General features: G+C 42.5%; 2 protein-coding genes across 2 annotated transcripts in view; one reads left to right on the top strand and one right to left on the bottom strand.

Moving 5' to 3' along the window:
• Positions 1 to 1,733: 1,733 nt before the first annotated feature.
• snai2 (snail family zinc finger 2) lies at positions 1,734 to 3,879 on the bottom strand. Its single transcript, XM_070974647.1, has 3 exons — positions 3,679 to 3,879; positions 2,992 to 3,513; positions 1,734 to 2,562 (listed from the first exon to the last, which is right to left on the bottom strand). The coding sequence occupies exons 1-3, from the start codon at positions 3,755 to 3,757 to the stop codon at positions 2,381 to 2,383; spliced, it is 783 nt and encodes a 260-aa protein (XP_070830748.1). The 5' UTR covers positions 3,758 to 3,879; the 3' UTR covers positions 1,734 to 2,380.
• Positions 3,880 to 7,862: 3,983 nt separating this feature from the next.
• Positions 7,863 to 15,593, top strand: part of sntg1 (syntrophin, gamma 1) — a 30,384-nt gene continuing 22,653 nt past the window's right edge. The window contains exon 1 of the mRNA XM_070974452.1: positions 7,863 to 8,436. The gene's annotated coding sequence lies outside the window, so the exon portion shown is untranslated. The remainder of the gene's footprint in view (positions 8,437 to 15,593) is intronic.

The raw sequence follows: 15,593 nt of genomic DNA, 5'->3' as shown, positions 1-15,593 counted from the left end.
TTTGCAATGAAAATGATGAAAAGGCTTAATTCAGGTCTCAGGTATGTGCATTCTAGTTTGGCTCTTATAATAAACATCATATTCTACCCTCACAATATTTCAGCACAGAGATTCTCCTTTTTTCAATCTAATTACAAAAACACCCACAAGGTATCTACCTGCATTTGGCATCTCTGGCAACTTAAACAAAACAGTGTGACGATTAACAGTCTCCACACCTAACAAATATTTGATCTCACATTCTTTAACACATCCTCTAATAGCCATATGCTTTGAAACAAATGAGTTCCTGCTCCTTCTCCTCCCCTTCTCCTCCCACTATCATCACAATGGATAAATCAAATATTCATGTTGGAGGGGAAAGCATTTAACACATTGTTGTTATCTGAGAAATCAGTCATGCAGTTAATTGTTGTTGTAAAATGGGAAATCTTGCAAGATTATAGAGCTAATTGGCATCATGCACTCATTGTTTTTATTCCTCTCTGACACCAGCACGATAAAGTGCTGCCTATGGAATGAAAGATATCAGATTCTCCAAAGAATATTGAGAACAAACAACTTCGCTATCTCAGCCGCATTAGAGTTTAGAGTGCCCTCTCGATGGCACTTTCCTTTTATGAGGCAAATGATCTGAATAATAGGACCTGCTGCCACGGCCGAGGTTTAACAGTATCTGTGGACCTGTTGCTGTGGCTTTGTATCCTCCTGGTTGCACCTGTTTTCCAGGGAGGTTGTGGAAGAGCCCTGGAGCCACCCTGTCCAATCCAAAGAGTAGCGGCAAGCACCTGGAATAGCTTGATGATGACTCACAGCGAAGAGAATCTACCTACAGGGGAGTTCAGCCCCCTCGCAGCGAGAAAAACAAGTGTCTATTTGTCAGATCACATCTTTCAGGTCAGCAGCTTTTGGGCATTAGGGCAAACGGGAACACACTGTGGGGTTTGTTAGAAAGAGTTCAACTTTGACTGTATCCCCTGAGGCATTGCACTTTTGGGCTCTAATCTCTATCTGCTGCAAGTAGACAGCATATGGTAAAAGACAACAAAATGTAGCCGGAGGAAGTCTATTTAATCCTTGATGGCAAGCATCCCAGAAATTCAAGGAGGTTGTCAAAGCAAATGCAAATTTGAGCTTTTTGTGAAAACATATTAAAATCTAGATATCTGAGTGCCCCTGTGCCCTTGCAGTGATTGTTGTGATTGAGTAGAAGGTTTAAAAAAACACATTTTCCCTCAAATTGATGACATGGGTTTCAAAATTAGGATTACTCTCTAAAAAGAGCAACGCCCTCGCATTTAAACTTTACACACACTTGGGTAAAGAGAGCGTCATGGGCCCTCAAAGGGTATAACAAGTGAGTGCAGATCAATATAGCTAGTATGTGTTAAATTTCAAGATTGTTTGATGTCTGGACAGGTTCACAGGGAACAGGTTCAGGCCTGATTCAGAGCTGAGTCACCTCTCTCCTCATTTTTACATCTCCATAACATAAGATGGTGCAAGACGGATTAAATATCATTTTCTTTTTGTGCAAGTTATTCCGTTTGAAGCGTCTGACAATCAGCGAGTCCTGCTGAAGGAGCCGCTCACACACCAAAGCAGACGAGAAGGCTTCACAGATGAAAAGCAGCTTGAAGGATGCCAGAAATTATACAAAATGTCATGAAACTTTATTTTCAAAAGTGTCATGAGAATACGAAAATATCAAAATCATTCAGCATCACAGTTTTCACTGTTGATATACAATCATCTCAGTCACGCTTACATTCAATATATAAAAATATAAAAGGAAACATACATATTATTGCCAAGTAAAACTGAGGCACTTGAGAAAATTTGCTTTGCTGTTTGAGTGCTGGCAAACTGTTTCTAATGGCTGTGCAAAAGTTATAATAATTTCACCCTAAAAACTAAGTTTGCACTTGTTCCCTAAGTAACAATGGCTTCAGCATTCCTCTGGTTGTATTTCTACTGTCATTCATAATGCTCCTTTTGGTATCGTTTGTGTGGTTCGTATAAAAAAAGTGGAGGACTGCATAACAGCCTTGGAGAGACATTGGTACAAACACTGCAGATAACATTGTGAAGGCATATAAAACATTCTAGACATGCAGGAAAGTGCATGAATAGCACAGGTAGGTGAGTACATGGTATGACAAAGCTCGACACTGATTGCAATCACAGAAACACTGCTTGAAACGAGAAGCACGTGAGCACAGAGCTATTTCTCACTCTGAAATGAAATCGACCGCTCGTAGAAAAAAAAAAAAAAAAAGTCTTGGGAACAAACCCCCTCGATGTGATTCCCTGACAGTTCTCCTGGGCTTGGAAAAATAAAGAAGGGTTTCTTTTTCTGGTGGTGGAGAAGTATCCCAGTTCAGTGTGCTACACAACAACCAGATTCCTCATGCTTGTGCAGAAGAGACATCCTGGAGAAGGTTTTGGAGCAGTTCTTACATTGGTATTTTTTCACATCCGAATGGGTCTGTAGGTGAGCCCTGAGATTGGACCTGTCTGCAAAAGCCCTGTTGCAGTGAGGGCAGGAGAATGGCTTCTCTCCTGTCAGGAGGAGAGAGGAGAAAGAAGACATTGTCAGAGATAGTGCAAAGACATGCAGTAGCTTTACAGAGGCATCTTGGCCTGTTGTTTTTGGCTGGTTGCAACATAGTGTTTTAAAGACCAGCACTCTGCTGAGTAGATTCTGTCTCTGGTTGATTGTAACATGACATTTGTCTGAAAAAACTATACTTTACTTTCCAACACACCACTAAAACCAAACTTTGAGGAAGTAACATTTTTCAGCTTTTCAACAATAGGCCTCTGAGCCTGACCACAAAAGTGTAGTGAGCTGTGTGACAGGGTCTGCTGTAGCTGTAAAGGCAACTGAATCTTGTACTAGGTTTCACAGAATTAGTCTGCGTCTGCAAAAACCCACAACACTTGAGCCTCTCCACTCAGAGGGCCCTCTGTTATCCCCTATTCACTCACCGGTGTGCGTCCTGATGTGTCCTTGGAGCAGCCACGGTCTGGAGAAAGCTTTCCCGCATATTTTGCATACACAAGGCAAGGTGTGAGTCCTGATGTGCATTTTGAGAGCTCCCAGGCTCACATACTCCTTCTCGCAGTATTTACAACTGAAGGATTTCCTCGTTTGGGCGTCGCAGTGCAGCTGTTTATGCTTGAGCAGTCCAGAGTACGTGGAGTAGGACTTGCTGCACAAACTACATTGGAATTTCTCTGCCTCCACCCCGTGAGGGTCTGTCAGCTTGGGCAGCATCTGCTCGTCTTCATCACTCCTCGGGCTTTCCGAGCCGCTGTGGTCTTTAGAGGAGGTGTCGGAGAGCGATGAGGGGTATCCAGAGATCGGGGAGAGGTCACTGGGAAGCGGAGACAGCGGCAAGTTGCTGGTAGTCCACACTGTGATGGGGCTGTAGGCTGCCGGGCTCAGGATCTCCGGCTGGGGGATGACGGGCAGGGGAATGGCCCTGTAGATGTGCGGCGTGAAGAACACTGAAAATAAAGAAAGCAAGATGAAATGAATGGTCACACGTTGCCTGTCATCGCTTGGCTGAGGGGCGCACATTTACAAAAGCAAACACAAAGTTTCGCCAAACGCGACTGCGTGTCAGAAACGCAACTTTGTAAAAAGTTCGCAAAGTCAAGAAGTTCCTTTACCTGTTGGGCTCTCCAGCTCACTATAATTTGGCTTCTTTGCGGAGTTTATGTGTTTCTTGACCAGGAAAGAGCGTGGCATCTTGGAAAACAAGTGGACAACTTTTGGAAAACTTTTTTTTTCTCTCTCTCTTGGAAAAATGTAGCGGTGCGCGTCAGTTTACTGTGTGAAGACGGAAATCCTTATTGCTTAAGTCCAGTGGAGTGTCATTGTGCAGCGCTGCGCTCTTGGAAACAGTGCAGTGGGTAGCTGTAAAGAGCTGTAAATACTCCCCATCAGGTGCATGGGAGGAGCCATCCGCTGCCATCTACATATACTGGGAGTTCAAACCAATTAAATCTCGCTTTGACCACGGAGCCTTCAAAATGCGCTGTTAGCCTATAGGAGAGCGTAACCCCCCGAGGGGCTGGGTTAGTGCCATTCACTCCTGTTAGACAGGTGCCTTGTGCTACACTTGTGTGTGCTTCAAGGATGCAAGTGTACGTGGCATCACACAGTTTCCCAGGGTGACAAGAAGAGCAGCCACAAAGCAACTCAGCAAAACCTTTTTTTTTTTTTTTAATATTCCTGTACCTCATGAAAGTGTGAAGTGCAAGGAAAAGAGAAAGAAAAAGAGCTGCAGGGTGAGGCGGGCAGGATTATTTAAAATGCCATTGCTAATGCAATCACTGCACTGAGTGTGCACGGTGACACTGATGATTGTTGTGCTACAAACCTCTGGGGTCTTGATTATCCTGTATGGGTGGCATATTTGAATTGGAGAAGACTCCCACCAACGCCAGCCCTCCTAATGATGATGATAATGACTTGACTGAAGGCTTATTGTCTATATATGCACACACGTTTTCTTATATACCCAGACCTATAGAGCAGACAAATCTGGGACTTCATGATGCATCAACTGGACCAGCCTGCATGCTGCCATTCACATCTTCACTCTGTGGCTGTGCCAAAGGATGGATGTTCCTAATGCAGCCGTGTGTGGAGAAAGCCACACGTTTCCTTGCCAATAATGCAATAAGGCATTCCTCCTTGAAATGTAAATTTAAGTGTAGTTCCCTCTCAAGGTCAGACGTGACACCATAATCAAATTTATCCCTGCTGCTGTTGCTGAATTGGACAAGGACAGGCAAACTTAGCAGTCTACGCCCCCTTGTGTTCAACTCAGCTCTTCAGGCGCATGAGCTGAACGTCTAAAAGTAACAAGGCAGAAGAGGAGAACCGCACAAAGGCAAAGGCTCAGCAGTGGTGATATTGAAAAGCAGCTCCTGGAGTGGTTTGATTGGCTAGGTCAGCAGATATGAAAAGCTCCTTATGTCTGGGGCAAGCCTTAAGTTAATTGTGAACTGCTTATCTTATCTAGAAAACATAATTGCAGATCATGAATAGTTTCCCTTTGTGCCTGCTTGGATTATAAAGCGAAGGGAAGGTTATCGGTGCATAATAACTGCCGGCTACTGTCACACATTCAGCGTTCTGTATGGCAAGTGGGATGGATGAGGAATGCTGGTGATCCAGCAGAACAACATTGTGCACCCTCAGAAGGATAATGCCTTGAAACCAATATTACCCACCAACCTAAATATCCAAGAGGAGCAGCCCATGTATAAAGGCCCTTGTGTTTTTCATGCTTCAGTGCTGTTCTGTACATTCAGAGCATATGGATGCCGCTCCACTGACAGCAATGAAGGAGTGAAAGCGTGGTGCACCGACTCAAATCATATCACTATTTCTGACAAGCGGAGGCTGGAGTTTATGAGTTCAAAATTAATTAACAGAGAGGAAGCCGTGTATGCTGGGCCCTGCATTGTGTCACACCGGCAAAAATGTGCTCAATTAAAGCATGAACATGCTTTTGATTTCTGGTCAAGCATCAGGTAAAAGGATAACACAGCAACAGCAGCAGCAGCAGCAGCAGCAGCTTCTGAACACACCATTCGAGACAGTCTTTACGTTGTCATTTTCTTTTGTGCTCCAGCGGTGCGTTTCCATTTTCATCTGGATGGCATTTTGTTGAAGTCAAACTTGCACCCTGTCAATCATTCATAATCTCCTTTGAAAAAGCATCTCAAAAGAAACATTGGTGACATCCCCATTACTGTGTTGACTGATAAACAACAGGAATCAGCAGTCATTCTTATATATTTATATTTCTCTTTTTTCTTGGTTTTGTAATTGCCTTTCCAGCTCTCATTATTTTTATTTCATGTAGTCCTCCTTATCTTGCCCCGGCTTTTTAGGAACGTTCTTTGTGTAAGCTTTTAGCTTCCTGCCCCTCCTGCACAGGCTTTTGCTTGTTTATTATGCACATATAGGCTGCAGACTGTCTATGAGATATCTATGAGAATATCTTTGTGTGCATAGCATATCCCTTATTATACTTGTATTTCTAATGCGCAAGCAAATAGAATAAATAAATAAAAGTGTGCAGTAGCTGTGTGCAGGAGGTCAGAGCGGCCAGTAACATAAATATTCATGAATAGATAAACAACAGTTTTAAAGAAAGTCCTGCTTCATGGAGACTGTGTGGCTCAGGTTTGATCAGATTTGCTGGCAGCTCATACTTTTATTCAAATATTGCTTATTTCTGATTGGTGCATGGAAGTAGGTGACATCACCTATTTCAACTGAGCCCCACCCCCTTAAAAAAACAGGTATAGAAGCTCAAAAATAGCTCACTTGAAACAACCAGAACTTATCCAACTGTGGCAGATGATTTCTGGTGATATAGAGCCCCGTCGCTCATAGTGAGAAGCTGATAGAGAAAACTTGTTTTTCACAGATTCACCGATGCAACTTACTTTTTTCTTTTCTGATGCAAATCTTTAATACCTTGTCAGTGTGCCAATAGCAAGTAACTATCTGATGATAGTGCTCTCTTTTCCTTAATCTAAAACCTGTACATCTCACCCTATAGAAAGACTGCAAAGGCACTGAGTCATGGCTAAAATAGTATAATCATATCTTTTAAAATAGCTGTATTTTTAAGGGTGCAATTAAATAGAATAAATAAAACTGTACAGTAGATATGTGCGGGGGTATGATTGGTAAAAGCCTGCCAAAAACTCGATTTCAAATTTGATATTTTTACCACTAACAAATATTCATGGATAAATAAGCTACAGTAAAAAGTAGCAGAAACAAGACATGAACGCTGACATTGTTGGCTAATACTTGATCTACTTAGCAGTGTCAGAATCCAGCATATCAGCATTGGACCAGTACATCCCTTAGCCAGGTACAGGGAAGTCAGACTGGTTAAAAGGTACAAGAAGGTTAAATGTAGCACTCTTGCAAGGCCTCCAGTGAGACCTGAAGGCTACACAGGAGCCATAATCCTGGTTTGAATTATCTTTGATTGCTAATGGATCACAGCTAAGCCATTAGGGAGGACGGGGATGGAAAGCCTCACAGTGGAGGACACTGAGAGATTGCTGTTGCACAGTGGAGAGTGCCTGAGAGCCAGCAGCTAGCCTGCAGGACCAACAGGACTTAGTATACTGGTCCAGAGCTGCAGGTTTTGACCCTTGATTAACAAACCTTTCAAAATAAGAAGCTTGATCTGGATTGCCCACGTGCTCCCCAGTTCAGGTCGCAGCATGAAACGTCAAAGAGTCAACTTGAATCATGTGGGGAGACAGCGGGAGTCTTCAGCTGGCGTGATGACAGCATGGAGAATGAGGCGCACCTGGTCAGCCGCGCGCAGCTGCTCACGCCAGGGGCCCGGGGGAAGGAGTCCAAATACTGAGTGACTGAGCACATATGTACAGTGTGTGTGTGTGTGTGTGTGTGTGTGTGTGTGTGTGTTCATTGACAACACAGACTGAGTCATGAGAGCCTGACTGTACTACAAGGCTGAGAAAATCCACCCGTGCCTTTTTTTTTCTCTTCTTCTTCTTCTTCTTCTTCTTCTTCTTCTTCTTCTTCTTCTTCTTCTGTATAATGCCATTTTTTGAGCTCAGGGAAGTTGTAACCTACATTCAGACACACGCTGCTCTTTCATGTAAAAAACAAGTTTGAAGCACGGGGCTATGCGTTGAAACAAATCAAATATTCCTTTTCCTTTTGTCTTTTGCCGCAGATCTCATCTGTAAGCGGGCAAACCTCGGTATGAATCCCGAGTGAATTCACACACACACACACACACACACACACACACACACACACACACACACACAGGACCGCAGTGCACGCAAATGTAATTGGCAGAAAAAGGAGGAAAAACGCTTTGTGGGGTGTTTGTGTGTCTTTAACGCGAGAGTGATGTTGGAGAGGGCAGCAGACGTCCCTGGAAACAGCAAAAAAGTAGAATCATGTAATATTAATGGATCCAGAGTTGTGCGGCTGCCTTGGGTAAACGAAGTCGATTGACGCGCGCGTTGAACCAGCCGCATGTGATTTCCAGCTTCAGTCATTTTGGCAGCACGATGCGAGGGAGAGACGGACGCGGAGCTGTGAAACCGGACCCTCTGCCAGAGATGTCGACGGAGAGGATTCCCTGAAACCGCCGCTGCCCAGGAAATATGGACAGATCTGGTTTTCTGTGCGAGTGCGGGCTGTTTTTCTGTCGGTTTTTGCACATCGCCACAGAGTAGTGGACCAGGATGCCGTGTGGGCGATGCTGCCACAAGGGATACATTGTGATTTCGCAGAGATGTTTAGCAACCGTTGCATAAATTAGAATAAGAAAAGCCTTCACATGAGGGATTGGAGTCCAAGGGGATCTAATAAGACATCGCCACCTGTTACTAGAAAATCAGGTAAGGCTCACAGACCTTTTTTTTTTCCGCTTTTACATTCACAGTGCCTCATAATACAGTGCATGACGAACGCAGGTAGTTAATTATTATGCCAAACATCCATGAAACGAAACATTAATCCGTTCACAATGCACTTTTTTGAGATGTAATGTGCCTTAATGCTGCGCACCAAGATTTATGTACCAATCGGCTATATGATCCGATGGATAATAAAGCATCACATCCTCTAATAGTCACATTGGAGGAGTGCACTGAGCTGAGCAGTTCACTTATGATGGGCCTCATGATTAAACACCGTTTCATTATTGTGTGATTTGCAGGGAGTATGCGGGCTTGCAGAAACCTTTACATTGCCTCAGTGCAGGTATAAGCAGCACCCGCAGTTCCTCCAGCCAGTGCAGTGGCAGCAGACCTCTTTTCTTCCATGGTGCTGCTATTCAGCAGCCTTAAAGTACTCTCTCTGCACTGCATGCCAATAATCGTCCACATTTCTACTTTAAAAATAGGCCATTTGATGTCTCAGACGTCACTGAACTATTCACAAATCGCTCATCCGCAGCTTCTTCTTGGAAAAAGCATCAAGGCAACGTCCATCTGTGATAAACCTGAGGAGTATTTCAGCACAGCCTGCTGCTGCTGCTGCTGCTGCTGGTCCAGTGTGTTTTATTAGCCTCGCAGAAAGCTCCTGAACCCTCCAGTGTTTCACAAAATTTATGTTGCTTCTTTAGCTATAAACTGCTGTGGCTTGTTTTTTCTCATTATAGGCTGCAAGGTGACAGACGATCAGTGCAGCTATTTTTTATTTTATTTTTTTTTTAGTCTAAGAAGCCCACTGAGATGTAGAAATGAGACTTCCCACAGGCAGCTCCCTCAAGCTCATACAAGCATATTGAGCTGAGCTGAGCCGAGGTGAGCTGGTCCATTCCCTGGTCATAGGTCAGGAGCAATCTGTTTGATGTACTGGAGGTCTCACTTCCTACAGGAGCAAGACGTTGACATGTCATTGACGATTTTATGCCCTAGCACACATGTCCCCTCCCCCTTATTTCTGCTTATGTCCTAAATCAAAGAGCAGTTTGGCTAAGTGACAGAGGTACATTGGCAGAAAGTCAGGCCCGAGTGAAATGGTGTCAGTCAAGTCTGGTCAATATGTCAGGCAGGGAGAGAGAAAGAGAGAGGGAGAGCCAGGGACAACTTGTTTGAATCTTTTCATACTGTGCTGAAGTCGGGATCAAAAAGGAGACTGTCACAAAGTTTCACCCGGCGTCACCATGATCTGAAGCGTGCTGGCATCAATCAAGATCTGGAAACAATGTCTACGCTGCACTTCAAAGAGTTCCTCCACACTTTCTCTTCTCTACTTAAGCAATCAATAGCCTGCTGTTCCTGCTGATCCCAGCGGGTCATTCAAAAATCCGGACTAGTTAAATGTCTTGAAATGTACAAGTGGGGATAGGTTGTCCTAAGGCATTACTAGAAGCAATGAATGTACACATTGACATCAATTATGCATGTTAACACATTCAAAGGGCTGTTTCACTCCCGCAGCATCACCCTGTAGCTCGATATGTGAGCATACTGTACGAGTTGTTCTAAATATTCAAGGGTTACACTTTCAGTGAAGCGCCATTTCACTTTTTTAATGCCATGTGGCTTTATTCAGTGACCTATTTTGACCATAAAAAGGAGTGCAGTACTGAACATGATGCACAAAAAACTTGACAAGATCCCAGAGAGAAATTGAAAAGTAGCTGTGAGTTGATGCAAAGTAAGAGATAAAAACTGAAACAGGATTTTGCAGATTTTTTGCATATTTAAAGAAAACAGTTTGTTACCTCGAAGTAGAGCAATCTTTTAACATTTCCAGCCATTGCTCTGTCCGAAGGGCAGCTGGGAGAGCCCGTAGTTTGTCACCGTAAGGCTGGACATCTTCATTACAATCCAGCCCCGGAGCCTGGCAGCAGAGAGAAAAATAGATCACTCCCGCTGTGTCTGTGGGGCTTTTATCGCAACTGTTTGGTCGACCATCCATACAAACTGCTCCAGATGTTGCATTCACAGAGGAGACGCCATATGCTTTTATTGTGCTCTGATGTATGAGCCGCGCAAATCAAAGAAACTGTAGATATCTCTCTCAAAGTGCCGGAAAAAAGATTGCTGGTCTGTGCCACAAAGTCACTGTCATGCAACAAGAAAACCATTAGTCTGGCTTAGCGGAGACTGATGGCTAATGAAGCGAATGCACACCAAACTCTCGTAGGGAAGACAGAAGACACAACTCTCATTTATATGCGCCTCATATACCAGCCCATCTGATTTAGAGGTTCAGGACTGCAACACAGATCAACGCACTGAAAGCTTCACGTAGGTGATAACTGCCCTAAGAAAAGCAATAAGGGGTTAGATTATACATAATGATTTATTATACCGGAACAATGCTTAGCACACAAGTGACAAAACCATCAGAGATAACATTTATCCCTCCAATACTGGATTTCTGTCGAGGGCCAGCAGCATTTCCTATGCTTTACGACGTATAGGTAGGCAGGGCTGGACAATTTTAGGTCACATTTGATTAATGTGGAGAGTCTGCTTATTCGTTAAGCACCGCTGCCTTGAGAGCACGCCACAGTAGCAGCTCAACCTTGATGGAATGCAGTCTTGTACTGGAAACTGCATTATTGTGTTTCCTTGGTACATTTACAATTCATTCAACCTGTGAATAGTAAAATAGCCCTGAGCAGCAATTAACCCGCATCAGTTTTTGCTTATGATCGCAGAACAGGCGGTGTGGCCATCATAGTTTCTGTTTGCTTTGACAGTCGTGAAATTGAGCACGACACAGCCTTTTGTTAAGTTATGTACCAAATGTAGGGCTGAAACTACTGGTCGAGCGGCACACTCTTAATTGCTAATTATGTGATTATCAATTATTTAAATGGTTTAACTCAAGTGTTAAATCTTTCAGTTCAAGCATTTTATCTGTTTTATATCACAGTAAGTTGGATATATTTGCAAAATACTTTTTGAAGACGACACGTTGGCCTCTGGGAAGTTGTGATGGGTGTTTTTCGCTGTTTTCATACATTTTATTGGCTAAATGGTTTAACGGTTCATAAAACAAAATCATCAACAGAATAATCAATAAAGGAAAGAGGCATCAGTATGTATGTAGCAGTCAGCTGACCCTGAGGGAACCACGCAAATCTCCTAGGAAATAAAGTAAACATACAATGGTCCGCAGAACTTAATTTATGTCCCTAAGATCGTAATTTGTTTCATGTCATGCAGTTTTGAATTCATAAATAATTTGCCTGAGTAATTGAGAGATTCTTTATTTCCCTACTTTATATTTAGCCAGTGAGCAGATGTGTCCCTCGACTGTGCAGCTTCATTTCAATGTAGCCTGGCCTTCAGCAATATGCTGAGCTTTTTAATCCTTTCATGTACTCTACACACAGCATGAGCCATTTCCAGACCCCCAAGTCTCACCCTGCAAGACCTCATTGGTTGAAAAATAAAGATAACTATGTTTATATATATATATTTCTACATATATGACATAATTAGGAGAGGGAATTACATTATTCATTGTAGTATAAAGGCTCTGTGTTGAGCCTAATTAAGACCCTCATGTAAGATAGCATGTGTGATTTGCCCAATCCATTTATCCACAGGCGATGCGCCTTAATATCACATGTAAAAGAAGAAAAAAAGATTACAATCCCATTAAGGAACCTGTCAGCAGCAAACATGCTGCAGGATCAGTTTCCTCTATCATTTATTATCCTGCGTATGTCTATTTGTGCTCCCTGATAGCCAGTGATATAACAGGGAACCGGATTGTGAAATGATTCTCACTGATTTAAGTTGGCACCCACCTGATATCTGGTCGCTTCCTGTTGCCAAAAAACATACATCATAGTCAGGAAGGTCAAGAGTCCGGTCTATAAATGTGTCCATCACTAATTTACTCCTCTGCCTATCATTCATGAGCATCTGGCATGAAGAGCGCCGCTGGCTGTTACTGAGGCTCAGGTATTGACTTACGAGGTGATGAAAGACCTATTTTTTGACAAATGCTCTAAAAGAATAGAAAACATGATGAGATACTGTTTCGATCTTGCCTGCATCATCTGTCTTGACATAATCTGAAGGACTAGAGGGACAAGTAGCACCTCTAACCAGCACACCTAAACAGGCCCCGCGGAATGCAAGATGCACTCTGCAATGACAGAATTGTTCGAAATGACTGAGGGTTGAATATTAATGTGTCATAAATTGTCAGATGAGGCTGGAACCTGCAAACCACACAGGGTTCCCTTGATTTGCGACTTTTCTCTGTCTCATATCACTGTAAATTAAATATTTTGCCTCCTTGGGCTCTTTGTTTGTCAGACATTTTTGGCATTTTATCAAGCAAATGATTAACAGAGAAAATAACAGGCAGATGATGAAATGATGAAATGATCATTTGTGGCAGCCTTTTAATTGCCTAAAAAAAGCCTTGAGCAAAAATTCACTGGGTCCAGCTTCTAAAACATAAATATTTGCTGGTTTTCTTACAACCTTGATTCCAAAAAAGTCAACACGCTGCAGACAACATTAATAAAACAGAATGTGATAATTTGCTCATCCTTTTTGAAAGATACTCAATTGAAAACAGGACAAAGACAATATATTTAATGTTTAACCTCATCAGCTTAATTGATTTTTGTAAATATCTGCTTATTCTGAGTTTGATGCAGCAATGTTAGATCAGAATGCTCCAAAAACACCTGTTTGGATCATTCCACAGGTAAACAGGTTCATTGGTAACAGGTGATAGCATCATGATTGGGTATGAATGTGGCATCCTGGAAAGACTCAGTCGTTCACAAGCGAGGATGGAGTGAGGTGCACCACTTTGTGAACACATGATCGTATAAAGGATATTAGCACATGGGCTCGGGAACACACTGTTGTCGGTAAACACAGTTTGTTTGCAAATGATTGGATGTGGACATTTTACACAGCGTCCCAACTGTTTTGGAATCTGGGTTTTGGTGCTTTATGATGATAAATCGCATATCTTTGAATTATTTTATCGGTCAGAGAAAACTGGCAATCTGTATGTGTCACCTTGGCCTGGAAACATGAACATTTTTCACTATTTCCTGAAATTTATAAAGCCAAACTCTCAACCGATTAGTGGAGAAACTCATCGGGAGATTAATCAATAATTAAAGTAATTGCTGGCTGTGAGTGAGGAATGTGCGTTTTCTTACTTGGCCACCCATTTCCTCTATGAGGGCTTGTTTCACACTCCAGACATACAAAACCGAAACAGATCACTGCACCCACACTTCAATTAAAACTTCCATTTCTCCCCATACTGTTTATACACCTACCTAAAACAAACATAAAAAAGCAACAAAGGCAAAAACGAAAGGCAGCTACAGCTCTCAAGTTTGAGACACAAAGAAGCTTACATACGCTGACGTTAAGTCCCTAACAAGCAACACCGTGGAGAAGTCGAAATCTGTCCAACAAGTCAGCACCCCCTCCAGATTTAGATAAATCTCCAAGTTCTCATAACTGAAAAATCCAAATCTGAAAGAAAAGGAGCCCAAAAATCTCCAGTTACTTCCTCTGAGGTAAAAACTGATAGTTGATCAAAAAATAACATCAGTGCCAGAGGAGTGTTTTCCTTTCAGGCTAACAAAGACAAGTAAATAAGAAATCATAATTAGCATCCTTCATTTCTTGTTTCCCACAGAAAGATCGTGTTTTGAAGATAGCGGAAGGTGTACGTTGCTGGCAGCTTGCAACTGAGATTTCATTAGGTTTTCTAACACGAACCGGGCAGATCCTGTGAAACTCTGTCAGTGTAATGCGGTTGATGTTGAGCAGGGCTCTTTAGGGATGCCATAATATTTGAGTAACATAATATCTGCTATCATCACTCACCAAATTAAAAAGCTGCACTCCCAGGCACCATATGTTCCAGGTCGCAGAACAAGTGGACATACAGTAAGTGAAACCCATCTCAATTTTGGTGTAGTAAAACTACATTTGCTGGAGCACTCTGCAGACAGCTGCTCCACCTGCGCACACAAACGACCATTCATCATCCAGTATGGGCCACAGCTGTCCCCCGGTCTAAGAGATGGAGATGTCACGTTACAATCTCCGCATCATCCAGGCAATCTAGCTCAGCTCCTCTCTCTCTGCTTCCTGCCTTTGTGTCAAAGACAAGAGTATTATTCAAAAAAACATTGCTCGGCAAATTGGTAGGACTGAAATATCTGATGGCGTGGTGGTAAAAGGATTTACGCTGACTCGGCTTAAAAGGCACAAAAGGTTGGGCGTACTTTAATCTTTGGATTCTCACGGGGGGAAAAAGAGAAGCGCAGGCGTCTGGAGGGACGTACAGGAGGGCAGCGGCGAAGACAAAGTGCTCGTCTCAGAGCCGCAGACATATTTTTCAGCTGACCATTAGAGGAAATTCATTTTTAAAGCGGGTCCACAAATGATGTCAGGATTACAGGCAGTACAAAGCTGGCTCGTCTCTGATGCAGACAGCTCCATGTGTAGGTGGACAAAGGTTCAAGACAAAAACTATGATGTTGTTAGTCAAATTGAATTTCTAAAGTCAATAGAATTGAAATGATAAATCTGTGGAACCCACAGATATAGACATATACTGAAAATATAGACTTTGTATGTAGAAATATAGATTAAAAGTACTTTTTCTTCTGTAATATTGCAAATACAATGCATCCCCTGTCTTTTATTATTCATATACATGCACATGTGAATAATACAGTTTATAATTGAATAGAAGTTTCAGTACATTTTTCAATACATTAAATGGGCTCTCATTAATGATAATTTTGATTGTAAATTATCTGCAAAACCCATTGGTTGTTAGTCAACTGACTGTTCAATTGTTTTGTCTAAAATGTCAGATAATGGCCATCACAAGGTGACGCCTTTGAAATGCTTGTTTTGTCCAATCTAAAGCTCTGAACCCAGTGATGTTCGATTAACAATCGGACAAAAGAAAGGAAAACAGATTTTTGGCATTCTTTCCCCCACAAAATGACTTCAATGATAGATGGATTGTCAGAATTCTCATACAGACAAACTTTCTGTCAACCAATGAATCGATTAAT

This window comes from Chaetodon trifascialis, chromosome 11 (assembly GCF_039877785.1).
Source record: "Chaetodon trifascialis isolate fChaTrf1 chromosome 11, fChaTrf1.hap1, whole genome shotgun sequence".
Lineage (NCBI taxonomy): Eukaryota > Metazoa > Chordata > Actinopteri > Chaetodontiformes > Chaetodontidae > Chaetodon > Chaetodon trifascialis.
The sequence above is the reverse complement of the archived record's forward strand: the minus strand, read 5'-3'. Positions and strand labels throughout refer to the sequence as shown.

Bases quoted from the DNA above. Each gene is read 5' to 3' on its own strand.
- snai2 (XM_070974647.1), bottom strand. From the start codon at position 3,757: ATGCCACGCTCTTTCCTGGTCAAGAAACACATAAACTCCGCAAAGAAG. The intron at 3,514-3,678 runs GTAAAGGAACTT...CTTTATTTTCAG, and splicing joins TGAGCTGGAGAGCCCAACAG to TGTTCTTCACGCCGCACATC. The intron at 2,563-2,991 runs GTGAGTGAATAG...TCCTCCTGACAG, and splicing joins ACACATCAGGACGCACACCG to GAGAGAAGCCATTCTCCTGC.